This window comes from Gadus morhua, chromosome 23, assembly GCF_902167405.1.
Source record: "Gadus morhua chromosome 23, gadMor3.0, whole genome shotgun sequence".
NCBI lineage: Eukaryota > Metazoa > Chordata > Actinopteri > Gadiformes > Gadidae > Gadus > Gadus morhua.
This window is the reverse complement of record NC_044070.1, coordinates 3,404,940-3,431,341: the sequence shown is the minus strand read 5'-3', so window position 1 is coordinate 3,431,341 and position 26,402 is coordinate 3,404,940. Positions and strand designations below refer to the sequence as shown.

The 26,402-nt window shown below is 48.2% G+C and overlaps 2 protein-coding genes across 4 annotated transcripts in view; both read right to left on the bottom strand.

The window, feature by feature from the left end:
* The window catches only part of LOC115536958 (retinal-specific phospholipid-transporting ATPase ABCA4), a 62,239-nt gene extending 50,759 nt beyond the window's left edge, over positions 1-11,480 (bottom strand). Inside the window, exons 1-8 of the mRNA XM_030348459.1 lie at positions 11,333-11,480; positions 10,597-10,719; positions 10,067-10,160; positions 9,829-9,970; positions 9,053-9,192; positions 5,966-6,093; positions 2,734-2,931; positions 793-882 (exon numbers count right to left, since the gene is read on the bottom strand). Of these exons, the coding sequence (XP_030204319.1) occupies positions 793-882; positions 2,734-2,931; positions 5,966-6,093; positions 9,053-9,192; positions 9,829-9,970; positions 10,067-10,160; positions 10,597-10,656 (852 nt within the window). The 5' untranslated portion in view covers positions 10,657-10,719; positions 11,333-11,480. The remainder of the gene's footprint in view (positions 1-792; positions 883-2,733; positions 2,932-5,965; positions 6,094-9,052; positions 9,193-9,828; positions 9,971-10,066; positions 10,161-10,596; positions 10,720-11,332) is intronic.
* Positions 11,481-11,617: 137 nt separating this feature from the next.
* The window catches only part of arhgap29a (Rho GTPase activating protein 29a), a 40,177-nt gene continuing 25,392 nt past the window's right edge, over positions 11,618-26,402 (bottom strand). For all 3 annotated transcript variants that reach the window (XM_030348468.1, XM_030348470.1, XM_030348469.1), the window contains 13 exons: positions 26,062-26,280; positions 25,819-25,956; positions 25,236-25,402; positions 23,544-23,716; positions 22,376-22,504; positions 18,657-18,755; positions 17,497-17,663; positions 16,021-16,209; positions 15,769-15,906; positions 15,317-15,570; positions 14,488-14,785; positions 13,948-14,065; positions 11,618-13,645 (listed from right to left, as the gene is read on the bottom strand). In XM_030348468.1, the coding sequence (XP_030204328.1) occupies positions 12,669-13,645; positions 13,948-14,065; positions 14,488-14,785; positions 15,317-15,570; positions 15,769-15,906; positions 16,021-16,209; positions 17,497-17,663; positions 18,657-18,755; positions 22,376-22,504; positions 23,544-23,716; positions 25,236-25,402; positions 25,819-25,956; positions 26,062-26,280 (3,066 nt within the window). In that variant the 3' untranslated portion in view covers positions 11,618-12,668. The remainder of the gene's footprint in view (positions 13,646-13,947; positions 14,066-14,487; positions 14,786-15,316; positions 15,571-15,768; positions 15,907-16,020; positions 16,210-17,496; positions 17,664-18,656; positions 18,756-22,375; positions 22,505-23,543; positions 23,717-25,235; positions 25,403-25,818; positions 25,957-26,061; positions 26,281-26,402) is intronic.

Genomic DNA, 26,402 nt, shown 5'->3' with positions numbered 1-26,402 from the left:
TCGGAATTGTAAGAGATTTGACGCTGTAATAATAGTATTTAATAATCGCTAATGAGTATTAAAAATCCTCACCCCAACTAGAAAATCTTCAGTTCGATTGTTGCCCTCTATTTTAATATTGATAATAGGAATGTATCTGATACCAACAAACAATTCAAGTTACTTGAACCCCTCAGCCACGACAGGGAGAGGAGAGGGGGGAGCACTGAGTCCTCTACCTAGACACTGACCCAGACGGGTCGACTCTGGAGAGCAGGATGTCCCCTACAACCTCTGAGTCAGACCCTCAGACACACCGGCACAGCGACACTCACACACACACACACACACACAGATCAACCATAGTGAAAACAAACACTGAACTGAACACGCACACACACACTCACACAAACTTACACAAAACTGAAACACACACACATGCACACACACATATGTGCATGCAAACACTCATACATGCCGACATACACACGCGTCTCTCACACACAACCAAAGAAATGTCATTCCTCCTGGAACCTGAAGCCATTTTTAGAAACGTTTCTAATATCTCAGAAGCAGATATCTGTTTTGATGCCCTGACCTCGTCCTCAACGTCACCAGCGTGATGCATGTGTTTTCCGAGGGGAGATGGCTCACCGCTCGATCCACGTTTCCTAGCCGCACTTCCCCTCCGGACCCGCTGTCTGTGTTTGCGTAAAAAGCCGAGGCGGGAGGAAGCAAGCGCTTCCTGAGGAGCTAAGAATACCAGCGGTTCACTTTGAGAGACTTTAGGATCCAAAAGGGAACCAAATGTACCTCTTGTAGTTTTCCAGGCAGTGTGGAGAAAACCCTGGCCCAGAAATGGACGTCAATGCCATCTGAGTGATGGTCCAGCACACGGGGAAGCTGTAGAAGAATAAAGGGGTTTAAACCACAAGATAGATTTCTTACATTTAAAGTCTACTATGAAACGTTAAAAGTTTACATATTCCTTATCATTCATATTTCACACTTCATCTGTGCATCTACATTAGTCACCCATGTGCTTAAGCAGAATAAACCAGGCCAGAATTGTTACTGCACCCATAATTTGGCTCAGTAGGACATTTTCCTAATTGTTTGTCCCCCACACTAAGGCAACGGTAAGGCCTTCAATCTACTGTTCAGGGTTCAGATTACTTCTTGCAAACAAAGAACTCACTGACAGGCCCAGGTATCCTTAAGCTACGTCATAATACAGCAATGCTAGAGTGTGTGTGTGTGTGTGTGTGTGTGTGTGTGTGTCTGTGTGTGTGTGTGTGTGTGTGTGTGTGTGTGTGTGTGTGTGTGTGTGTGTGTGTGTGTGTCTCTGTTTGTGTGAATGTGTGTGTGTGTGTGTGTGTGTGTGTGTGTGTGTGTGTGTGTGTGTGTGTGTGTGTGTGTGTGTGTGTGTGGCAGCTGTTAGATGATACTGTAGATCTGCTTGGGTTTGTGAATCCTTTGAAAAAGAAGACCACGGCAGCAGGATTTGAGTACTAAAAATGGCAATGTCAAAGATTTTTATGTTAGGTCTGTTAAGTAAATATTTATTACCAAATGACGTTACACAGAGGGGATGAGCTACGGCCCAGGGATGAAAGCCCTTGCATTTGCAGGGCATTATGTCATTTTACAAACTGGTTGTCGGTAGCAACACTGTTTGCTCCTCTTGGTAAAATAACTTGACGTCAAAGATGTTGTCAAAGAGAACCAAACAGAAGTCTTTGAGATTGCCACTTTGAAACAAAACTGTGAATTGAAAATGCCCTACAAATTTAATTTCAACTTGGATTAAATTTATGGCCATGATTTTTACTGCATCGTTAATCTCACTGCCAACAGCGTGGAGATGGAACTGTCAAATGTCAAACCGAAGAATAGGAGCTTTGGGATACTCATGAATTCAAACTCATGAATGCGAACAGAACGTTGTCAGACAGCTATAGCCACGTTTACGTTTGTTTTAAGTGATCATGACCAGATGAGTCCCTCGAGCGTGTTTGGAACTGTTGTTGCGGTTTGCTATCAGTGTTTGGTTGCTCTAGAAGGAAGAAAAAGACAAAGAGCTATTCACCCTCCTGTGGCCTACTTTAAAGTAAACAAGAGTCAGTTTCTGGTTCAATAAGGCCAACAGGCAACTATCGTTGCCTAAATCTCTTGCACAAATTTATCTTGGCTCCAGTTTTTTTATATTTCTTATTCCTTTAGATAATTATATTTGCTAGAATGTTGAAACATTGATGCTTTGTTAATTTGCTACGAGGCAAGTAAAAAAAAAAAACGGCCTTCTTTTTGCAGCAACGCATGCACCTAGCAGCAGGCAGGGTAGGGCAGTGGCTGTGGGAAGTGTCTGACTGAGCAAAATGGCCTGCAAGGATCTCGTTGGGACTTATTCATAGAGGGAGGAAGGCAGGGTGGGACGCATATGTATGATTGATTGCTTTTGTATTGTGCGAAAAATTGCAAAACCTGATAAACAAATAAAAGAAAAGGTAATATTCAAAGCTGAATAGAAAGGCTTTTCTCAGATGAGATGTTTATGCTATTCTTCCGAACGGATGTGGCAAGAGCAAAGGGTGCAAGATAAAATTAGTAAAATCAATTATTGCCCAGCCAAGGCCTGACTCCCCTAGCACTGATTGGTCCGTCCACTTTTTGGGTTTGGATGGAAGTTATTTCGGCTTACTTTCCACCAAAATGTTGACACCTCAAAGCAAAAGATACAAAGAATCAACTGACCAGCCGAAAGAGTTTGAAGAAGTCGACGTTGGCGTAGAGGCGGTCCTCGATTGTCTGCAGCCGCTGGGGCGTCAGGATGCACATGGCGTTGCGGACGGCGTGGAGGCCGCGGCGGCTTGGGAACACCAGGAAGCGCTCCAGCAGACTCAGGCTACAGGCGATGTCCTTCAGGTGCAGGTCAGGCACCCCGCCGGCAAACTGGAGACGGGAGGAGAGTTGGAGGAGGACTGGAGGAGAGTCCACTGAGGCGGTCAAACCTGACCTCCAACTAGAGGCTGTCTGGAGCCTCGACATACCTCGGTCCAAACCAACACGACCAACATGACTACAGTGGAACTCTGTCATCATCGTGATCATCTGTCAACGTCCATGTTCATGGCAACACAGCATGACATCTTTCGTACTCAGTCAGTTTCTAACTCAGTCAGTGGGGGAAATTATGTGGTTGGAGATCGGAGGTTTTTTCTGTATGAGAGAATGTCCTTTATCAATTCACTCCGGCTACCGGCCACACACATTCTCTGCTCCTCCTCGCCCGTCGTTCTCCACAAACGCTTTGCTACAAAGATAAATGGTCAAACATTATACACAAACACACACCACAGCGTGTGTCTCCATTAGACTGAGTACACACACTATCCATGTGTGTGTGTGTGTGTGTACTTGGTTGCAGGCAAGTGTGTGGTTGCTTGTGTCTGTGTGTACTTGGTTGCATGCGTGCGTGTGTGCGTGCGTGCGTGCGTGCGTGTGTGAGTATGTGTACTTGGTTGCATGCGACTGTGTGTGTGCGTGCGTCTGTTTGTACTTGGTTGCATGCATGTGTGTTTGTGTGTGTATTTGTGTACTTGGTTGCATGCAAGTGAGTGTGTGTGTGTATACGTGCGTGCAAGCACGTCTGTGTGTGTGATTGTGTGTGTGTGCGTGTGTGTGTGTGTGTGTGTATTTGTGTACTTGGTTGCATGCAAGTGAGTGTGTGTGTGTATATGTGCGTGCAAGCACGTCTGTGTGTGTGATTGTGTGTGTGTGTGTGTGTGTGTGTGTGTGTGTGTGTGTGTGTGTGTGTGTGTGTGTGTGTGTGTGTGTGTGTGTGTGTGTGTGTGTGTGTGTGTGTGTGTGTGTGAACACTATGTCTCTCAAAGCGGGTGTACATGTAGATGCATGGTGTCATCCCTTGTACTAGTGACCAGTGTGCTGCCTGGTACTGGGCCAGCCTCCTCATACCGTTGTGAGGACCTCCACATGGGAGTGTCTGCTGAATGTGGGACCAGCTGTACCCTCCGCTGGCTCGGCCCGGCTCCTCTGATTGGTATCCAGGGACTTAGAGCCCGGCCAGCGCCGTCCCTAGTGGCATGCAGTGCTCGGATGAATCAGCCGGCAGCGAGAGAGCTCGCCCGGCTCAGTGTGAGGGTGACCCGGCTATTCTGCCTGCCCCTGCTTTCCATATGAAAGCTGCGATGAGGGGACACTGGGACACTGATGTCATCGGACTGGGCCGTCCTTTCTGGGAGTCTCATTTTTTTTGTGTGCGTCTGAGAGCTCACAGGTTGGCACTTTCCCTTTCATTTCCTGAGTCAAAACGGCTGCCCGGAATCAAAAGGGGGTCTGGACTGGAGGCGGTCGCTTTGTTACTGGATACTGGAGAGAAAATGCCCCGTACAAAAAGAGTTTGAGAAATGAGAAATCTGTCTGCGAAGGTCACAGGGAACTGTGAAAGTTTGTGTGTGGGTGTGTGTGTGTGCTTGTGTGTGTGCGTATCATTGTGCATCAGCGTCTTTCAACTCACAGTCATGTGGACTGTTTGTGTGTGTACTCGTGTGTGCGCACACGTGAGTGTCAGCATCTTTTATCCCCCATGGTGTATATTGTAAGCGTGTGTACTGTGTGTGTGTGTGTGTGTGTGTGTGTGTGTGTGTGTGTGTGTGTGTGTGTGTGTGTGTGTGTGTGTGTGTGTGTGTGTGTGTGTGTGTGTGTGTTTACTGTGTGTGTATTGTGTGTGTATGTGTGTGTGTGTGTGTGTGTGTGTGTGTGTGTGTGTGTGTGTGTGTGTGTGTGTGTGTGTGTGTGTGTGTATGTGTGTGTGTGTGTGTGTGTGTGCGTGTGTGTGCAATGTGTGTGTGTGTGTGTGTGTGTGTGTGTGTGTGTGTGTGTGTGTGCGCGTCTATGTTTTCATGTGTTTGTTTGTGTACTGTGTGTGTGTGTGTGTGTGTATGTGTGTGTGTGTGTCTGTGTGTGTGTGCGTGTGTGTGTGTGTGTGTGTGTGTGTGTGTGTGTGTGTGTGTGTGTGTGTGTGTGTGTGTGTGTGTGTGTGTGTGTGTGTGTGTGTGTACGTTTGTGTGTGTGTGTGTATTTTCATGTGTGTGTGAGTGAGAATGCCTGTCAGTCTGAGGGTAGATTTGGGTCAGCTCTCTATCAGGGCCAACCACAGTGCAGCCATCATTATACCAACACCACACCACTCCAGCCATGCCACCCGTCATAGTGGACAACAAGCCATTGTGCATTAGACACAACAACAACCACAACATCAACACAGACATAGAGGCCCCCAGTGAGCCATTGGTTATATTTATAGTGATGAAATGCAAATGTTATCATGTATGGGATGCACCATTTTGTAGTTTGTGGTATTAAATAATATCCAGAATTAATACTTAAAGATCCCATATCATGCTTTTTTAGGGTTAATTATTGCATTTGGGGGTACTACTAGAATAGGGTAACATGCCTGTATGTTGAAAATACAACTTATTATTGACACACTGTTCATATCCGCAAAACCAATATCAGCATCTTTCAAAAATGTTCTGTTTTGTATCATGTGTCGCTTTAAGGCCTGTCTGCTGTGATTGATCAGCATGCCTACTCTGTAGCGATTGGTCGAACGCTTTACCCGTGTGTCGTCAAATTTACAACCCCGAGAAGTTGTAAACATGCGGGTAGCCGGGAGGTGCGACTTCTGCACTTCGGCACTGAAGTGCAGAAGTCGCACTGCAGTCTGACGTCACACTGTTGCAGAAGTAAAGTTTGTGCGCAGACAAGCTGTTTCACACTCTTAATGAGGGGCGTTCTCGGTGGGCAAGAAAACTCCTCCTGGCTCAGACTTATGTTTTTCTGGTTTAACAGACATTAAACATGTATACGTATGTCATACAACAGTCTAAAGCAAAGGGAAAAGTGAAAAAGCATGATATCGCCCCTTTAAAGTTATGCTAAGCATAGCAGATGAGGTCACCTGCTCAGGTCGGATCTGGGCGTTGACCAGATTGTAGACCACCGATTGAGTGAGAGGCACGTCCCTCAGGAGGAAGGAGGTGAGCACTTCGTCATCCTGCAGGATGTCCTCCACCTTCACACCACGGCCTGGCAGAGAGAACAGAACATCAGGAGGAGGAGAGACCAGCAGGAGGAAGAGGAGGAGGATGAGGGATCAACAGGAGGAACGTGAGGAGGAAGAGAGACCAACAGGAGGAAGAGGAGGAGGAAGAGAGATCAACAGGAGGAAGAGGAGGAGGAAGAGGAGGAGGAAGAGAGACCAACAGGAGGAACGTGAGGAGGAAGAGAGACCAACAGGAGGAAGAGGAGGAGGATGAGAGACCAACAGGAGGAACATGAGGAGGAAGAGCGACCAACAGGAGGAAGAAGGGGAGGAAGAGATACCAACAGGAGTAACGTGAGGAGGAGGAAGAGAGACCAACAGGAGGAACGTGAGGAGGTGCAGAGACAAAAAGGAGGAAGAGGAAGAGGCAGAAAGACCAATTGAGAAGGACACTTTTGGATGAATCATAATTTTCTATTCTGTCTTTTTTCAAAAGCAGAGAATGTCGGGGCCCTGATCAGAGCACTACAAGGCCACGGGCAACATCAACCACTCAAAGAGGACACCATTTCCCAGGAATCAGCCCATGAAAATGGCACGCCCAGAACCACGGTAGTCATCACTCATCTGCCAACACTGGCCTGTGTCCAATTAGTCTACAACAAAAACCTGTTGTCATCGTGTGATTCCTCTGATTTCTCACTGTCTCCAGATGCAGGACATCAATGTTGTGATAGGAGGATCTGCCTGGGGATGTTGTATATTTGGCATAACAGTGCAGACGTGATTCATTTCAGTCTGAGAAATAAAATAAACACGTCAAAAGGGGCGGAAGTGTGCATAATTGATGCATACCTAGAAGACATGTACTAACAAACACATTGAGATGCATGAGGAATGTGACTGAAAGGACAAACTGTGGTTTTAAGAGCGTGCGTACTTGGCATTGGGTTAACCGGGTTGAAACCGGGGTGAAACCAAGGTGAGACCGAGGTGATACCGGGGTGATACCGGTGTGATACCTGGGTGATACCGGGGTGAAACCAGGGTGATAACTGGGTGATAACTGGGTGATAACTGGGTGATTACTGGGTGATTACTGGGTATAATGTAAAAATTGTAAATGTATTTCCAATTTTTCTCATGTCCTGTCTCAGTGTGGCTGTGGACCCAGATCTCTACTGGCCCTTCTCTGTCCCCCGGCAGCAGCGCTTCCTACAGACTGGCTTTAAGTAACCCATCACTGGCTAGAATGTATTATTCCTCAAAAGACTTCCATCATGGAAATTATACTTTTCATTTCCCAGCAAGCCACTTACTCCATCTCCTTACAAAAATGTAAATGTTGACTCTAGGATTATATATTAGCAGGGGAGTGGATGGATCCCAGGAGGAAAGACATGTTTACAAGTTCTTCCAGTATGATTCCGTTATCCACATTTCTTCTCCCAAGTTTTCTTACTTGAGCTTACAGGTGAAATCAGTACAATTCCAAAAATAATCTTCATAAACAGTCAAATGACAGCTCACTCCCTCTGAAGTGTGTGTGTGTGTGTGTGTGTGTGTGTGTGTGTGTGTGTGTGTGTGTGTGTGTGTGTGTGTGTGTGTGTGTGTGTGTGTGTGTGTGTGTGTGTGTGTGTGTGTGTGTGTGTGTGCGCGTGTGTATCCAATGCTGGCTTCAAGATGCATGAGAACCAACCGCATGTCTCCACCAGCACTGAGACAATAGACCTCCAAGGACCTGTTTCATATGTTCTGCATGCCTTGCCAGTGACTCATGGATAGAAGTGGCTGTTGTAGCCATTAGACATCGGTTTCATTTCATAGTTTCTGTGTGCCCCTTTATCAAGATATATTGTTGTGAAATGGAAGAAACATTTTCAGTAGTTCAGAGTGACAGTACAGGCTAGGTCGCAGGTTACCTGTTGTGACACGTAGCCTTGGTGGACATGACGTTGTCAGTGGTTACACGATGAGACACAGGAAGTTGCGACAAGAGTTTACGGGCTGCAGACGGGGGGAGGGAGGGGATCTACAAGACTACGGACATGTGCTCAGGAGGAAAAGTAAGCAGCTTACATTCTTTCCTCCCATAAGAACTAAACTGGTGATGTAATCCAGTCCTGCTTCTCTCCTTAAGGTGACTAACAGGTGAAGACGTGGGTGTGGCAGAGGGGTATGAGGTTCATAGGGTGACATCTTCCCCTCTGGGTGAAACCAAGCCTCCTCAAGGCTGGTTGAGTCTCTTATCAAAGCATGTTGAGCAGGGGTCCAGGCGGATGGGAATAACCCTTTGAATGACTGCATTCTGTTCTGTTACTTTGAAATCATAACTCTTATTTAAAACATAAGCACTAGATGATGGAGGGGTAAAACCTGTACCTTTACTTCAAACCACATAATTAAGTAAATATTCTCAGTTCTCTGGAACTGACCTTCTACGTTGACCAGCTCCTGCTTTACATGAATCTTAGAAGTTTTAGCCCCTTCTTCTTCCTGGGACCATGTAAGTCTCTACCCCCCCCCCCCCCCCCCTCCCCCCCACCCCCCCCCCCCCCCGATCTCATGACTCAGCTGAACGCCCATGTCCGACATCCTGAGACATTGAGGTCATAGCTGTGCGGGGGGGGCGCTGGTTGAAGCAGCAGGGAGAGACCACTGACCTGCCACCCATTCAGGGTGGGTGCCCGGGAGAGACCACTGACCTGCCACCCATTCAGGGTGGGTGCCCGGGAGAGACCACTGACCTGCCACCCGTTCAGGGCGGGTGCCAGGGAGAGACCACTGACCTGCCACCCATTCAGGGTGGGTGCCAAGGGAGAGACCACTGACCTGCCACCCGTTCAGGGTGGGTGCCCGGGAGAGACCACTGACCTGCCACCCGTTCAGGGTGCGTGCCCAGGGAGAGACCACTGACCTGCCACCCGTTCAGGGTGGGTGCCCAGGGAGAGACCGCTGACCTGCCACCCGTTCAGGGTGGGTGCGCAGGGAGAGACCACTGACCTGCCATCTGTTCAGGGTGGGTGCGCAGGGTGTCCATGAAGGTGCTCATGGCTGTCAGTTCTCTCCAGAGACGGCCCAGCTGAAGGAACTCCGGCTGGCTGAACAAAATGTCCTGGGAATCCGAGTAGAACCTGGCCAATCTGGTGGGGGGAGGACAGGGAAGAACAGACTCACATAGACTGAACTCAGAGCCACACAGGCATGCCTGAACGGACCTGATAATGCAGCGGCGCAGTAAACTTCAAATGGACATTCTCCCAGAGCCTTTCACCTACTAAAAGCCATCCGTTTACTAAATAATAGCTCTTAAATCTTACCTTCAGGACAGCAAGGGAAATAATCATCTAGCTGTGTCCAGAGCAACATGGATAATAGGCCTCCCATGAAACAACTAGACTCCCACTTATACATGGTCAGCACATGTGTGTAAACGCACCTCGAGTGCATTGTAAAACCCATCCCACCTCATGTAATGAACCATTTATTGGTGTGTAGCTTAGTTCTTAACGCAAGATTCAAACAAAAGTCAGGCCCTTACATTCACGATCCAACAAATGCACAGACACACAGACACTAAACACGCTCACGCATCTACATCTGAAAGTGAAGACCTCGAGCCCCCCCCCAGCACCGCTGATGAAGACCCATGCTCTGTCTGAGTCGCCATGACGCCACACTGCTCCCTAACCGGCCTCAGACTGTCTGAATGGGACGCCGTGCTGCCATTGGGGTGGAGGGCTCCAGGGGGGGGGCTGAGGGGGTCGGGCGAGGCTCACATGGAGTTGTTGTAGTTGGACACCAGCCCCGGGGCTTCACCGCGGGTGGGGTACTGGAAGCAGGGGTTGTTGGCGTTGCAGAAGATCCCCAGGATCCACGGTAGGACCCCAGCGGAGGGCATGGCCTTGTTGGGGAAGTGGCCTGGAACCAGCGGCCCCATGGGAGGAAGGGAGAGGCGTTAAGGCGTGAAGGCCCTAGTGTGGAGACACACACCATGAGGACGGGCATGCTGCCTACATTCGTGTTGGCGGTACGGGGGATGGGCGCCCCTCAACCACACCAGTCCTATGAACAGCGTCACAGGCCACATGATCTCCATGAAGAAGCGCCCCTAGAGGAGAACCACACAGCATGTCTCAGTGTTCAACGAATGCTTTCCTTTACCGCTGTCTACAAGCCGTGTTTGAGAACATGGCCTACATCAGTTGGCCTACATTCAACCCATTGCCGTGGGAGATTACCGTTTATCTACAGAACATTTAGAGTAATGTCAGTAAAATTCTGATTTAGATCTTCTGTGTGTACATTTGAAATAATTGGATTTCTGACGCTAGTGCATTCATAATAATAAGTCCTAAAATGAGAGTATATTATAAGGCGTCTCCTTTTTGTCATTTTGAATGCATCTGGAGCTAAGCATGCAGGCCCTACCCAACCTATGATTGATCGGATTGCTAAGTACAATTCACCACAGCGTCAAATCACTTTTCAAACAGCATTATCAGTGGCTTTGTTCTAGTCACTATTCAAGACAAGGAAAAGATCACCTTCTGTCTCTTGCGAATGGTCCAGTTCTTCCACAGAAGGAGCTTCACCTGGTACCCCATGCCTCGTCCCTCTCACCCCCCAAGAGGGATCACCACCGCACCAAAGACCTACATCCAACCCCCCTGTAGCGTTCATAGGCTCTGTGAATAACTCTTGGTCTAGGGCAGTCAACATTGTTGAGTGAAATAACTTTGGTAACCAAATCCTGCTCCAACATGGCGGCTGCTCATCTATGATGGTTTGGCGGTGACTGTGATTCTTAACATGGCCAATCATGTCATTAGCCTATTAAAATAAGGAAGTGAAAGTGTATACCTTTCACCTGAAAACAGTGACACTAGGCTAGGTTTACAAGAGGCGTGTCTGACACCAGGTGATGCTGAAGCATGTTGTTATACAATGAACGAATATGAAATGTGAATGTAGATCACTGTCTTGTGGCTGGTATGGAGCCACACGCTCAACACACTTCACCTGGTATGACTTTAGACCACAGATGTACATTATAAAAATACATTGTGTTGGTGGTCATAGCTAAATAACGAACTACTGATCATGTATCGTATCGTACAATATACTATCAAACACATCATCTTTGCTAAGTATTTGAGCGACGTGGGAGTGTCCTGGGACATTATCCATGACTGTGTCTCATGTCGCCAACCACACAATCCCGTCACATTGCGTAAAAGAAGACATTGATCATCTGCACACGGATCGATATGAAGATCTTACCTCAGAGGAACTCAGTCATCGCTGCTGTAATGGTCCATAACATACATCACTGCCTGTAGTGACACAGGCTCCCTTAGCTCGTCTGCCCAGACCGTGTGAATAGTTAAGCAGATTGGTTTAATCTTTCTCTAAATCCACCAACCTGTTGCTTTGAATGGAGCATACCAGCTGTAGAAGCCGCAGGTTATGGATCACTGCTATACATTAGTAAACTAAATATATCGTATAAGTTATATATCTTTGTTATAAGATAATGAGGGCGAAAAAAATTAACAATTGCCACTGTTTGAGGTTGACACATTTTTTAATAACTTACAAAAAGGCGTTTGCTTTTATGTACCTAATTTGCATTTCAAACAAAACGTAATTAAACATTGTGTCAACCGAGCAGATTTCCATGAAAAACAGATACCATTTGACATGACACATACATCTCTATATAGTGACCACCTGGTGAGATTATGGATATTGATACAATTCAAATGGTTTTGGGGAGAAACCACTTTGGCTTTTGACACATTAAAAAGAGATATGTTTTTCATTTTATGGTCAACTATATATAAAATAAAGTGACACACACCTCTCCAACTTGTGGCATGTCACCCTTGTGAATGTCACTCGGGACAACGTACTGTAACATATGTAACAGATTAAATTGCTTCATACACAAGTTCTCACTGAAATGATTGGATAAAAAGTAGCTTAGTATAAACATTTGTTTTGCCCTAAGTAGAATTGTTTTTGTTTAAAAGATAGCGGATCATCAGCCAAGCGAAGTGCACCCAACCTGTTCTTGAATGCAGTGGCTAATATCGTTGTAACAGTTGAAGTCATACTTTTTTGGTATACATGAACAATTCACACATAATGACCAATGAAGAATACAAAAAATATTTAAGTCAAATGTAATTGCACTTCTTTAAAAAACAATGAGGGTTATAAATATTGTCTGGCTATGGGCCAGCGAGTAGTAAGCATAGTGACGGGTCAATCAAATGTCTGTTTGACAGTGAGCTGAAGCAAATGTTTAATAAGTGCATTCTGTTTTGCCTTTCGGGAAGTGGTATGACTATATATATATATATATATATATATATATATATATATATATATATATATATATATATAATAACTAAACAAATGTTTCCACACACATTTTTCTTCTCAGTCTTCAGTCCTTTTGTCTTCCTCTTATACAATATATGGCACAGAATACCCCCCCTGGGAGGACCCAGCCGCTAAAGCCCTACCGGGCCCGATCCACTGTGTACTGTGACGCCAAGAGAGGGGCCAGATGGCCGCTGGGTGAACCAGGCCCGTGGACACCCCCAGGCCTTCACACAAAGTGGGCCTCGCGGTGCTCCACCTCCTGGAGCCGCCGGGGCCGGAGTCTCTGGTACAGGGGTCGCGCCTGGCCCTGGCCCAGCTCCTCAGGGCTGGAGCTGGAGGAGGAGCGGGACTCCCGCTCTTCATCATCCTCCTCCTCCTCCTCCTCCTCCTCCTCCGGGGGTTCATCCACCGACACCTCGATCTCAATCCCCAGCTCCTCTTCGTCGTCGTCGTCCTCCTCCTCTTCTTCTGCGCTGTGGGCCTGTGAAGAGCTCTGCAGCAGCTTGGCGCGGGCGCCGGTAGAGGGGGGTTTGTAGAAGGTGCCCGGCGGGGGCCTGAGGGTCCGGGGGGCCCTGAAGGGGGCGGCCCCCAGGCTCTGCTCGTCCACGTTGTCCTCCCTCCTCAGAGTCCTGCCGGGCCTCACGGCCACGGCGTACTGCCGGCCGGGGCCCCCCAGGGGGCCGGCGGCGAGGCACACGGGGGGCCCCGAGGCGGGCAGGACCAGGCCCTCGGTCGGCGGGGAGCCACAGGCCGGGGCCCCGGTGGTAGTCCTGGGGGCCCCGTCGCCGTGCTGCTTGTACTGCCGGTCCCAGGTGCGGCGCAGCGTGTGTGTGTCGATGAGCGTACTGCGGTACCGCGAGCTGGCCCGGGACTTGGGGCCGTCGAGGTCCCAGCGTGGCTCCCCCTCCTCCTCCTCCCCCTCCTCCTCCTCCTCCTCCTCCTCCTCCATGGGGCGGGGCCCCGTCTCCAGGGCCGCCGCGCTCAGGGGCCCGTGGTTGTTGTCCAGGTGGGAGTGCGAGGCGGGCGGCGGCGCCCGGTCCACGGGCACGCTGGCGGGCCGGGAGTAAACCTTGTTGCGCGTGTGGCGCAGCTGGACGCGGGACACGCCCCCGTGGCTGGAGCGGCTGAGGCCGGCGGGGCGCGGGTGGGAGACGCCCGGCAGTGCCGCCCCGTTGACCGAGTCTGTGAAGTCGGTGTCTGGAGCTGCGGGGAGAGGAGAGAGGCATGAGGCACGTCATTTACTCCATAGGGGCTGAGTGTAATTAATGTAATTAAGTGTTAGTATTTGATCAATGCAGACACACACGCAAACACACGCGCACATGCACATGCACACACACACACACACACACACACACACACACACACACACACACACACACACACATACACACACACACACACACACACACACACACACACACACACACACACACACACACACACACACACACACACACCAACACACACGCATAAGCAGAGAATCTAGTATTTCCAGCACTGACCAGGTTCATAGTCTGTCCTGTCTGTCCTGTCAAGCCCTGGAATGGTCTCCTTGACCTCAGCCAATAGATGGGAGGAGGGGATGATGGAGGAATGCCTCTTGTACACCTTGGAGCTCTGCTGTAATGGGGAGACAATGTAGAGAACAACATATACACAATGAGCTTTGGTGGACATTCTTTATTAAACCATTACCTTCTATTTAGCTGCAGTTATTATGCATTATGGAATATTAAAAAGTAATAAAACAACTGTACTGTTGATAATTGATTGATCATACTATAATTCCATGATAAATCATATTTTATGGAGCACTAATCTGGCTCTGCAAAAAAACAAATTTCCTTCCAAGCAAGTTTACAACTGAAACTGCAAAATTAATGTTTGTAGCTAGCATTTCCGATGAACAATTAAAATGTATCATAGTTCATAATATATGTGTATTAATGTTCAGTATTATCTATATTCATTGTAAAGATGTGTCTTTAGCGTATGCAGCACTGGGACATAAGCAACAATGCAAAACCATCCTATAAACAAACCTCCTTGATGTCCCCCAGGGACTTGGAGTGCCTGCTCAGCTGCTGAGGCTTGAGGCGGGGCTGGGCCGCGCCTCCACCTCCTTCCCCACCTCCGCCCGGCAGGGGGCTGAGGGGCGTGTCGAAGATCATCTGGTAGTGGCGGACCAGCAGCTCCACGATGAGGGCCTGGTAGGGGTAGTCCACCAGCGAGGAGAGGGACACCTCGGCGTCCGCCTGCCGGGGTTTGACCAGCGTGGGGCCGAAGATGATGCCCAGGTTGCTGGCCGTCATCTTGTTCTCCTCGGAGCGCTCCGACACCCTGGGGGGCGGAGAGCCGTGGGTTAGAAGGGAGTCCAGTCGTTGGAACGTCTCATGCTACAGATTTTTTTGGGTGGCAGTAGCTCAGGAGGAAAAGCAGGTTGACTGGTAACCGGAAGGTTGCTAGTTCCATCCCCAGCCTCTCCTATCGGGAGTGTCGATGTGTCCCTGAGCAAGACGCCTCACCCTGACTGCTCTTGACAAGCTGGCTGTCGCCCTGCGTGGTTGACACTGCCGTCGGCGTGTGATGTGTTAATGAATGGTTGTAAGTTGCTTTTACTAAAAGCGTCAGCAGAAACCTATAAACGTGATGCTTTGTAACAGCAGATAAGAGCCGGTGAAAACACGGGCCTCGACCGATGATGTTAGATGAAGTCGGCGCTGGTTCAAATCCTCGACTCATCCCCCAGAAAGAGATGTCCAACAGGCAATGCCACTATGCCGCTCTGCTCCCAGACATTGTTGTCTGGGAGCAGAGCGGCCTATGAATGAGTATTTAATCAATCAGAGTGTGTGTTTCACGGCCCTGTACCTGTGCAGGTGCTGGATGATGAACTGCAGGGTCTTGTAGTAGGTGGAGGGGAGCTGCCGGAGGAGGTCCTTGATCTTGAAGAGGACCCGGTTGAGCTCCACGCTGACCTGCGGGGGCGGGGGCAGACACGAGGGGGTCTCCGGGGGGGGGCTGTGCCGCGAGGCCTCCAGCTCCTCTATGATGACCGCCTGGCTCTCCTTGGCCAGGCCGATGAAGTCGTTGTAGTAGCGGAACATGATGAGGGGCTCTGGGAGCTGGGGGGGAGGGGGGGAAGAACACGGACAACATGTTATCACAGGAGATCAGACCTTTTCTCCTGCCACACGCCGGGCTCGTCTCACTAGCTTCGTTAATGTCATTACTTAGCCAGATAAAGGAACACCCGCCTGATCCCGGCAGCATTAGTAACACAGTAGTAGTAGTAGTAGTCGTAGTACACAGCAGTAGCCCACCTGTCTCAGGTAGAGCTTCAGCACGTTGCTGATGTCGTGGGGGTAGAGGTCCGACAGCTCCACCAGCTCCTTGCCGTTCTCAAACGCCTGGCACAGCTTCTCCACGCGGGACTTGGCGCCGTTCACCCGGTAGATCCCCTTCAGGGTAACCATGACGACAAGAGCAGTGAGCAGGAGTAGAACTACAGCGATACCAATCGGCTTCAACCCCATTCATTTGAATGATCCACCAGTGAACGGATCCCTCCCTACCTTCAGGTTGAGCGCCCTGGCCTCGATCTCCGAGGTGCACTTCCTGATGATGAAGGGCACTCCGTCCGGGCTGTCCTTGGAGGCCTGCGTGAAGTCGATGCCGAACAGGTGCAGTCTCCCCTGGAGCTTCTTGTGGCCACACTGGATGGCCAAAGTCTCCAGACACTTCTTATGGCAGGCCAAGGAGCACTGGGGCGGCACACAAACTTGATCAGTCACCCACCGTTTTAACGCCAGAGTATAAAATCGGATTTCTTTATAAATGTTATAACAATTAATGTAGAAAATAACGCTTGGTCCGGCTTTTGCATTTTTGGCTGAGCCTTTCAATTAAACAAGTGGTAAATATGTTATTGTTTCATTCTACCATTAAAACAACATGGAAATGTTTTGAAGTTTCGCCTTTATTAGTGCTGAAATATTTAATTATAAACAGATTGACGATCTACTTTGAGTGCTAGTCTAGAGATTATTCAGGCTGAGACTGTTGGGTGGACAGGCTGAGGCACAAATAATTTACGAGAATGAATCTCATGAATCAAATTTTGAGTCAACTGCGAGTCCTTTTCTGAAAGTTCCTTCGTCTTACGGTAACGCTCAATGCATCTGATCTCAAACTTTCCAAAGGAAGTGAGTGAAACTGGATCTTGCTAGGGGCAGAGTAGCGGGTGAGAACCGCAGGGCTTTGGGAAGCAGGGACAGACCTCAGAAGACAAACAGAGATCCTTATTTTCCACTGCGTGTTGCCCAGACTGCAGTCTATTGGTGGAGGGGTCCCCCGGGGGGGGGAACAGGGCCAATCTAAACATCACCGCTCATGTTCTACATCGCCGGGTTGGAGTGGGTGCTGGTGAATCTTTTTGATAAAGTTTTGCTGAATCCAAGGGAATGAGCAGAGACATTCCAGAGAGCCAAAACACTGCTGCTGTAGCTCAGACTCTCAGCCTACTATTTGCGTGTAGCTTGTTAGAATGGCACAGAATACTGTCAGCTATTCGTGAGTGCTATGTGCTGTGAGAATATCTCTTCTGGTAGAGTACGCCCTCCCCGTATGAGGCTATTTCGTTTTTAGATGATGCCGGACTGTTGAGTCGCCCAGCCGCAGTTCCCCCTCTGATCCCTTAGTTAACGCTGGATTTACACTACTGTTCAAAAGTTCAGGGTAACTTAGAAATGTCGTCATTTTTTGAATGATGATAACATTAAATTAATCAGAAAAACAGTCTAGACAATGTTAAGGTGGTAAATGACTATTCTAGCTGGAAACGGCTGATTTTTACGGGAATATCTACATAGGTGTACAGAGGCCCATTTCCAGCAACCATCCCTCGAATGTTCTAATGGTACATTGTTGAGCTAATAGTGTTGAAAGGCTAATCGATGATTAGAAAACGTCAATTTTGTTAGCCCTGCTGAAAACTGTTGAATTAAAGTGTGAGTTTTCATGGACAACATGAAATTGTCTGGATGGCTCACCTCCTCGCACTCGGCTCCGTGGAACACCACCAGGCTGTCACACTCGCGGCACTTGGACGGGGCGCGCAGCTTCCTGAGCTTGTGTGTCTGGGCCGCCTTGGACATCTGGGTGTTGCGGAAGGGCCCCGGGGAGCTGGCCATCTCCGTCCCCATGTCCATGTTCAGACCTGGAGGAGCAGCGCACGGTGGAGCCCCGGGACACAAGAAGGGCGGGAGGGGGGGAGAAGAGTTAGCTAGCTGTAAACGCCTCCCAGCGGTCCACCGCAGCGTGGCTAACTGGGGCCAGAAGCATCTTTCATTTACATTTAAGGCAGTTAGCAGATGCTTTTATCCAAAGCTAATTACAATAAGAACATTTGTCAGAATTTGTGAGATCTTAAAGAACCCTGATGCAACCTTTGCCCTTTCACTTTTGCACCCGTGGTCCTTTTCAGTCTGACAACCAAGGTAAAAAGTATGTTATGTTGCCAGTAGAATACCTTTTTATTGAACCACCTTCTGTAGCTGCACTATGAACTACATGTCTCTGAGAGCCAAAAACGATTAAAGCTGATATACCGGTTGTACCTCCCTCGGGGATTAGAGAACAAAAGACTGATTACTCTAACAGCCTTTGCAGACATCTACTCATGAGCCACACTTAACCGTCTGTGGAATTACAGACGGCAATGGCCCAGTATGACTCAATGTTTCTATTCAACAGGAGCTCCTGTTTTTAAGACATTCAGTGGCTCAACGCTCCTGCTGTGGTCGTCTGCCCTGACACATCAGACAATACACTTAAATAAGGCAGGGCTGCTTTTGGCATCAATAAATATGAAGGACAATCAAACGCAGTTTCATTGAAAGCGTAAACGGTGTAAGACCAGATACTACAATGTAAACAGTGATGCTTCCTCCAATGGTGTCTACACTGCAGAGGAGCAAAATATCATAGCAGCATATTTCCAGATTTCAAACTGCATTTATCCTTACTGGTGGGATTTCCACCTTCATTCGAGAAGAAAAAGAATAGTAATCAAACAAGGCAAATAACATAGGTCTAAACCAATGTAGTGAGCCTGGCAGCACGTGTCTAGCAGCCGCTCCTGGACCAGAGGGGCCCCCTCTGGTCCAGGTATATGACATGGGTCTAAATCAATGGCGTCCGCAGCACCTACCGCTCTCAAAGGGGGACAGGGGCTCCCTCTCGTCCAGGTCGTCGGCGGAGGACATGGTGCCCGTGGAGGGGGTCCGTGGGAGCCTCCTCTTGAAGTCCCCTGAACAGGACCACATGCACCAGTTAATCCTCATGGCCAGGCTACAAAGCAGCGTGTAGAGGCCTAGTGTCGCTTGTTGCTATGCTGTCCCTGCATCGGCCCGTCACTCTCCATCTGACAGGACCCCACTTTATGGGATTGGCTTTAGGTGCTGTGGGGGTGTGGTCGACTTCAAGTTGGTAATATTGAGGGGGGGGGGGGGGGGATTGTTTCATCACTCAGATGAGTGATTGTTTCATCACTCATCTTTCCATTGCCAATAATGCCATTCCACCAATCAGGGATGACTTGCAAGGTCATGGTGGTCAAGTTCAGTTTGTGGAGGTCAGAAATGGAACAGTAGGGGGAGGGGTGGGGGGGGCAGGGCTAACTTGGCCTTCGTATCCGCCATTTTGAAGCATCTATACATAAGCCAACACGGAAAACAAATCCAAAAAGTGGAGTGATCAAACAGGTCTTGTTAACCGATTTCACCCCCACTTTGAGTTTATTGGAATACGTTTTTTTCATATTGATGTACTTTGACAATTTCGGTCTCGGAGCTCTCAAACGTCTTCTTCAAAGAGATGGTTCGGTGGGTAGCCCCGGCCCTATAACCCTTACTGAGTGATGGAGAAAAAGGAGAACTCAAACGTAGGAGTGAGAAAGAAACCATGACAAAAGCCCTCAAAAGAGGGGAACCCCCTTTTCAGTATGGCAGGGATTGCAATTGGTGCAGAGCGGACAGCTGTAGCATTGCAATAAAACATGTACAATAAGGTGACAACTAACATTAGCCGCAAGGAATGCAGCCATAGTGCAGGGGAATTAGCATAACAGAGGAGGGCAGGAATGGGAGACATTTAAATTCATGAAGATTAGCAAATGATCCATTGTGATTCAACTGTGATCACATGCAGCGCATGTGATTGCAGAAGACACATGCAGCAATAATAACCTTATACTTACTAAAACAACAAACAGACATGCTTTATACTATCGGTTTCCCTAAACAAACTGGCAAGGTCACAAAACCTCACTTTCACTTCTGTGAAACAACCACAGAAGTGCTTTTGATTAGATTGCGCCTTGTTTTTGAGATCCAAGTCGTAACTTGGATCTCAAGTTACGGCGGGAGAATCTTGAAAAACAATTGTTTCTGTTTGGCGCCTTTAAAATCCTTGTCATGATAAACATGTCTTAACAACAATGTTTTTTAAAGTAGTTTTTTTTTAAGGTTTTTTTACTGTAGCATGACAATCAGGCATGGGATTGCGGGCAGGAATCTAACCTGGGTCGCTGCGGTAAGGACTGGGACTTAATGGTACGCGCTCTACCCAGTGACGCACCGGGGAGCCCGATCTTAACAACATCGATGTACAACCACCAGCGAGAGTGATGCACACAGACACTCCCAACATTTTTGTGAGCACTGTTGACTGCCAAGTTTGGAAGCGTGCGCTGCCGTATCGAACCCGCATCTGTTGGAACACGATGGCTAGGATAACATTGCATTGGGACACTTTGGTACCATAGCAACTGGGACACACACACAAACACACAAATACCACCCTGCACACATTGCGGCTAAAAAGCGTTAGTTTATGCGGATGCGTGTCTGTGTGTGTCATCACCAAGGTGGCCTTGTTTTTATAACACAGCTAGATATATCAAATCACAAACAGAACCCTCAACAAAGTGTTTTGCTACACGAAATGTTCACAGGTTTCCAGAAAACACCCTTGCTGCTTTACTGGGCGAGCACCAATCAAGCTTTTACCCCATAGTAAAGTCTGCTGCCCTTCTTGTATCTCTGGTAAACACACTTTCACAGCAAAGCCATAAAAACAAACAGCCGCCCAGCATGAATGCGAGATAAGATGAAGATAACTGCACAAAGACCCTCAGACCTGGCATCCTGTATCTAGATATCAGCTACTACACAAGTCCCTTCTTTCTAGAACAGAATGCAAACTGACTGACACTGAAACTCAATTAGGCAGTTTGGAAGCTGTGGTTCATGGTTTTGCGTAGTCTCACTTTTCCACGCTGGTATCGGTTACCACATTATGGGACATGCTTTGTGAAAGTCAAATCAGAAACTGAATTATTTTTATTTTATATATAGGCCTATAATATATTTTCAGATACAAGGAAGGGGACTCTGTGCATCCTTGCTGCCATAAACCCAAAGCATCATCTGATGTACTCTGACTGGAAAGGAACATGTTTGATACTTTGTTATAATGAAGCATTAGTCAGTATTTGACACTTAGTTGTTTATAATGAAGTACTGGTCAGTATTTGACACTTAGTGGTTTATAATGAAGTACTGGTCAGTAACTGACACTTGGTGGTTTATAATGAAGTACTTGTCAGTATTTGACACTTAGTGGTTTATAATGAAGTACTGGTCAGTATTTTACACTTAGTGGTTTATAATGAAGTACTGGTCAGTATTTGACACTTAGTGGTTTATAATGATGTACTGGTCAGTATTTGACACTTAGTGGTTTATCATGAAGTACTGGTCACTATTTGACACTTAGTGGTTTATAATGAAGTACTGGTTAGTATTTGACACTTAGTGGTTTATATTGAAGTACTGGTCAGTATTTGACACTTAGTTGTTTATAATGAAGTACTGGTCAGTATTGTGGCCTTTGTGGTTTATAATGAAGTACTGGTCAGTATTTGACACTTAGTGGTTTATATTGAAGTACTGGTCAGTATTTGACACTTAGTGGTTTATAATGAAGTACTGGTCAGTATTTGACACTTAGTGGTTTATATTGAGGTACTGGTCATTATTTGACACTTAGTGGTTTATATTGAAGTACTGGTCAGTATTTGACACTTAGTGGTTTATAATGAAGTACTGGTCAGTATTAGACTCTTAGTAGTTTATATTGAAGTACTGGTCAGTATCTGACACTTAGTGGTCTATATTGAGGTACTGGTCAGTATTGGGGCCTTAGTGGTTTACATTGAGGTACTGGTCAGTATTGGGGCCTTAGTGGTTTATATTGAGGTACTGGTCAGTATTGGGGCCTTAGTGGTTTACATTGAGGTACTGGTCAGTATTGGGGTCTTAGTTGTTTATATTGAGGTACTGGTCAGTATCGGGGCCTTAGTGGTTTACATTGAGGTACTGGTCAGTATTAGGGCCTTAGTGGTTTAAATTGAGGTACTGGTCAGTATTTGACCCTTAGTGGTTTACATTGAGGTACTGGTCAGTATTAGGGCCTTAGTGGTTTACATTGAGGTACTGGTCAGTATTGGGGCCTTAGTGGTTTACATTGAGGTACTGGTCAGTATTGGGGCCTTAGTGGTCTACATTGAGGTACTGGTCAGTATTGGGGCCTTAGTGGTTTACATTGAGGTACTGGTCAGTATCGGGGCCTTAGTGGTCTACATTGAGGTACTGGTCAGTATTGGGGCCTTAGTGGTTTACATTGAGGTACTGGTCAGTATTGGGGCCTTAGTGGTTTACATTGAGGTACTGGTCAGTATCGGGGCCTTAGTGGTCTATATTGAGGTACTGTTCAGTATCGTTGCCTTAGTGGTCTATATTGAGGTACTGGTCAGTATCGGGGCCTTAGTGGTTTACATTGAGGTACTGGTCAGTATCGGGGCCTTACCGGGGCTGGCGGTGGGAGAGTCCATGGAGCGGGACTCGCTGCTCCCTCCAGCGCTCTCCGAGTCGCTGCACATCCCTCCACCCTGACTGGCCGAGGCCCAGGGTCTGAACGGGCCCTGGATCCTCAGAGCTGCCCAAACAGAACCACACAAGGCTTAGGAAAGAAACCGGCATTCTTCTTTGTGGACTAATCATTCGATTAAGTTTCACTGATTCATTCGCTTGTAACAACACTGTTACAAGTTGCCCTTTCTGAGTTCCCACAGACCCAGAAAAATGTGAGTATTATGATTTGATAACAGTCAGAGAGATGATTGCCCAAATATCTGTATGTCTGGAGAAATAAGTAAGCAAATGTATTATCTGCTTCTGTACTATTTATTCAATGCAAAAGACAAAACTAGAGGTTGCAAGTCAGAGTTGTATAGCGATGTTAGGCAATGTCAAGTTTGGGCATTTGGATCTCTCTCTCTCTCTCTCTCTCTCTCTCCCTCTCTCCCTCTCCCCCTCTCCCCCTCTCTCCCTCTCTCTCTCTCTCTCTCTCTCTCTCTCTCTCTCTCTCTCTCTCTCTCTCTCTCTCTCCCTCCCATCCCCCCTCCCCCCCCGTCTCAAACATTACCATTGTCCTGTGATTAGTCTTAAATGCTCTGTTGAAACCCACTTCAAACCCCCATAAAAGTCTTGGCTAACAATGGTCAATTGTTTATTTCATACTAATATTCAGGCAGCTTCCCTCCCTTCACCACAGAAGGTTACCACTTATATTCTAAACCCTTAACCATGTGTCATGCTTTTCAAATACTGATCAATGAAGACCTAAGGGTTAAACAAAAACAATGGCTCTTGCCAACGACACGCTATCACCAAACAAAAGAGCTTGCCCCTTAAAGCCGCTGAGAGTCCCAGTGTCAATCAGGGTCATTATCGATGGTGTCAAACACATTTGTTCTTGTTTCACATTCCAGGGTACTTGCCCTCACATTGACACCAATTAAGGTTACAAATAGTTAGTCTTTTGTCCTCATTTTATTTGTAACGATTTAGAAATAAAAAAAGACAGCTAATAAAGAGAGCTTCTGAGGTGAGCTGAGGCTACTGTTGAAAGTATCCTGGTTCATCCATTGTGAGGAGGTCTCATCCTCAGGTCAGAAGGGCCTGAGGGTGCCCACCTTGGATGTCTGTGCTGCTGTTGGAGCGGCGCTCAGAGATCTTGGCGGGCCGTGCGTTGACAGGGCTGTCCACCTCGTCGGCGCTGAGGCAGTCGGCGGGCCCGGACCCCGCAGAGGAGAGGTTGCATTGAGAAGAATGGCTTCCGGTCAACGGTCGCTTGGAGAACACAGACCTGAGGAGGACATCCGACAAACGTAAGGCCATGAGAAGAGACTCGCTGGTAGTCATGAGCAGCGAATGAGCGGCAAAAAAGCGGTGTTTGTTATCGGATTGGTTAAAGGAATACATTGTTGTTTATTTGAGCAGCCTTACATAAGAGTAGATGTAACCAGTGGTTTAATGGCTTTCAGGAAGGCAATGTTCCGGAATTGTGAGCTCAAATCACAAACTAATCTTTTTCAATAAAATGAAGAATGATATTACCATGCACCCCATAGTAAGATCAAAGTAGAAAATAGAATCAGTTGAGTGTCAAAAGGTGCTTGTAAAGGTGTTTCATAACCCCTTCAATGCTTTGTAACATGGGGGCAGGATGAGAGTCCTTCTCACAATATATCTGACCCAGTTGTCTATAATAAACCATTCAAAGACCAGTGTGTGTTCATTTCCTGACTCTCATGCTCCATTCTTTTGATCAGAAGCGATTAGGGTCGGCCGAGAGGTAAACGTTCTGAGAACAAAGCTTTCTCTTATGGCCACCTGCTTGGTGTGTGCATGTGTGTGTGCATGTGCGTTTGTGTGCATGTGCAGTGCGTGTGTTTGTGATGCCTTGGGGACCGCAAACAAAACTGAACAATAAAAATGACAAAGGAAAACATTCTCTAGGCTACAACAGGATTCACACTTTACTGGGTCACAAAATTAGATGCCCTCTTAGAATTGCAGCAATAAACTATAAACAAAAATAAACTTCTGAATGACTAGATAAATAGCTAGCTATTTAAATAGAGAAGATATTTAGACAACTTCTGAATGACTAGATAAATAGCTAGCTATTTAAATGGAGAAGATATTTAGACAACTTATGAATGACTAGATAATTAGCTAGCTATTTAAATGGAGAAGGCTATTATAATAAATGGCTCATAAGTAAACCCTAAAAAAAAAGCTTTTGAGTGAAGCGATGATGTGATGGTATATCAGTGCGCGCGTTGTTGAACCTGGTACGTGCCACACACGCCGGTGGAGCAACACGCCCCTCCCGGTGGTCTCCTCCACTGACCACCGCTTCCTCAGGAAGACCCCCAGCCTGTGCTCACTAGGGGGAGACCCTCTCCACAACAACACTGTTCCCCTCCGTCCTCCCACCCCCATCTGACCTCACCAAGGGCCCCCGGCGTGGCAGGGGCCCTTCTGCCTTACTCTGCAAGCACTAAGGGGCCAGTGTGTGTTAGGGCCTGCGTGGGGTTGTCCTTGTGTGTTAGCGCGTGAGTGCATGTGTGTGGTTGCGTGTGCGAGTGCCCTTTGTGTGTGTGCGCGTGAGTGCCCGTGTGTGTGTGTGTGTGCATGTGTGTGGTTGTGTGTGCGTGCGAGTGCATTTGTGTTGTTGTGTGTGTGGGTGTACGTTTGATTGCCTGTGTGTGGTTTTGTGTGTGTGTGTGTATGGGTGCATGCGTGCGTGCCTGCGTGCATGCGTGTGTGCGTACGTATGTGTGTATGCGTGCTTGTGTGTGCCTGAATGTATAGCTCACCCTGCCTTGGGCTCCGAGGAGGCGTCGGGGCCGGCGGGCAGGCTGCTGACGTACTGGACGTAGCGCTGGCCCGGCTCGTACAGCTTGGCCCGCTCACACAGGCTCTGGTGGTTGACCGGCAACGACACCACCTGGGCTTGCTGCAGCTGGAACCAGTTCACCGTCACCTGGGCGACCAGAGACACACAACATCATCAGCCCACTGCTTATCCATTCACATGTCCAAATAGACATTAGGGTTGGCAAACTGATGGTGTTGAACTTGTTTCTCTCAATTAATTGATTGACAGCCGTGGCAACTGAGCTCCAGCGTTGCCCAATATTTGCTGGCATTACACCGGGAAGGATGACAACATCTGCCCTAATGGGTGCTCTGAAGGGGCACTGAAATACAGGTGTTCTGCTGGGCAGACAACAAAATTGGCTCCTCTCCCTGCAGGTAGGAGCCAATCAGGTCCTAGACCAGCTCTTTAGCTCTTTGAGCCCCGAATATATTCTGTTGAGTGGTGTAAGAGTCGTCCAGGGGTCACAGTGGTGCCCCCCGGGGTTGAAGAGGTCCTCGGAGAACAGGGACTGGACTCACGGCCTTGAGGGTGAGGTCACACTGGAAGACCATCTCCCGCAGCTGGCTGAGGATCAGGCTCTTGGTGGCGGCCATGTCGGCCCTCTTCACGCCAACGTCCATCTGACACGCTCTGCAGTGTTCCCGGGCCTCCTCCGCCTGACACACACAGGGGAGAGAACTCAGTGACACCCCAGACGGACACATATCCACACAGCCACATGTTGGACGTTGTCAGATAATATTGTGTCTCTGGCCTGTTACCCTCTGCAGCGCCTCCTCCTCCAGCCTCCTCTTCTTGTCCAGCTTGGCCCCCACGGGGCCCACGGACCCCAGGGGGCCCCCGGCCCCGCCCTGCTGCAGGGGCAGCTGCTGCTGCAGCTCCTCCTCGGCGCGGCCCGTGGCGGCGCGGGCCTTCTGGTGCTCCTCCTGCCGCTGGCCCCGCAGGAGACGCGCCTTCCTCAGGGCGCTGTCCGCATCGTGCTGCACACACACGCACACACACACAAACAGACACACACACACACACACACACACACACACACACACACACACACACACACACACACACACACACACACACACACACACACACACACACACAC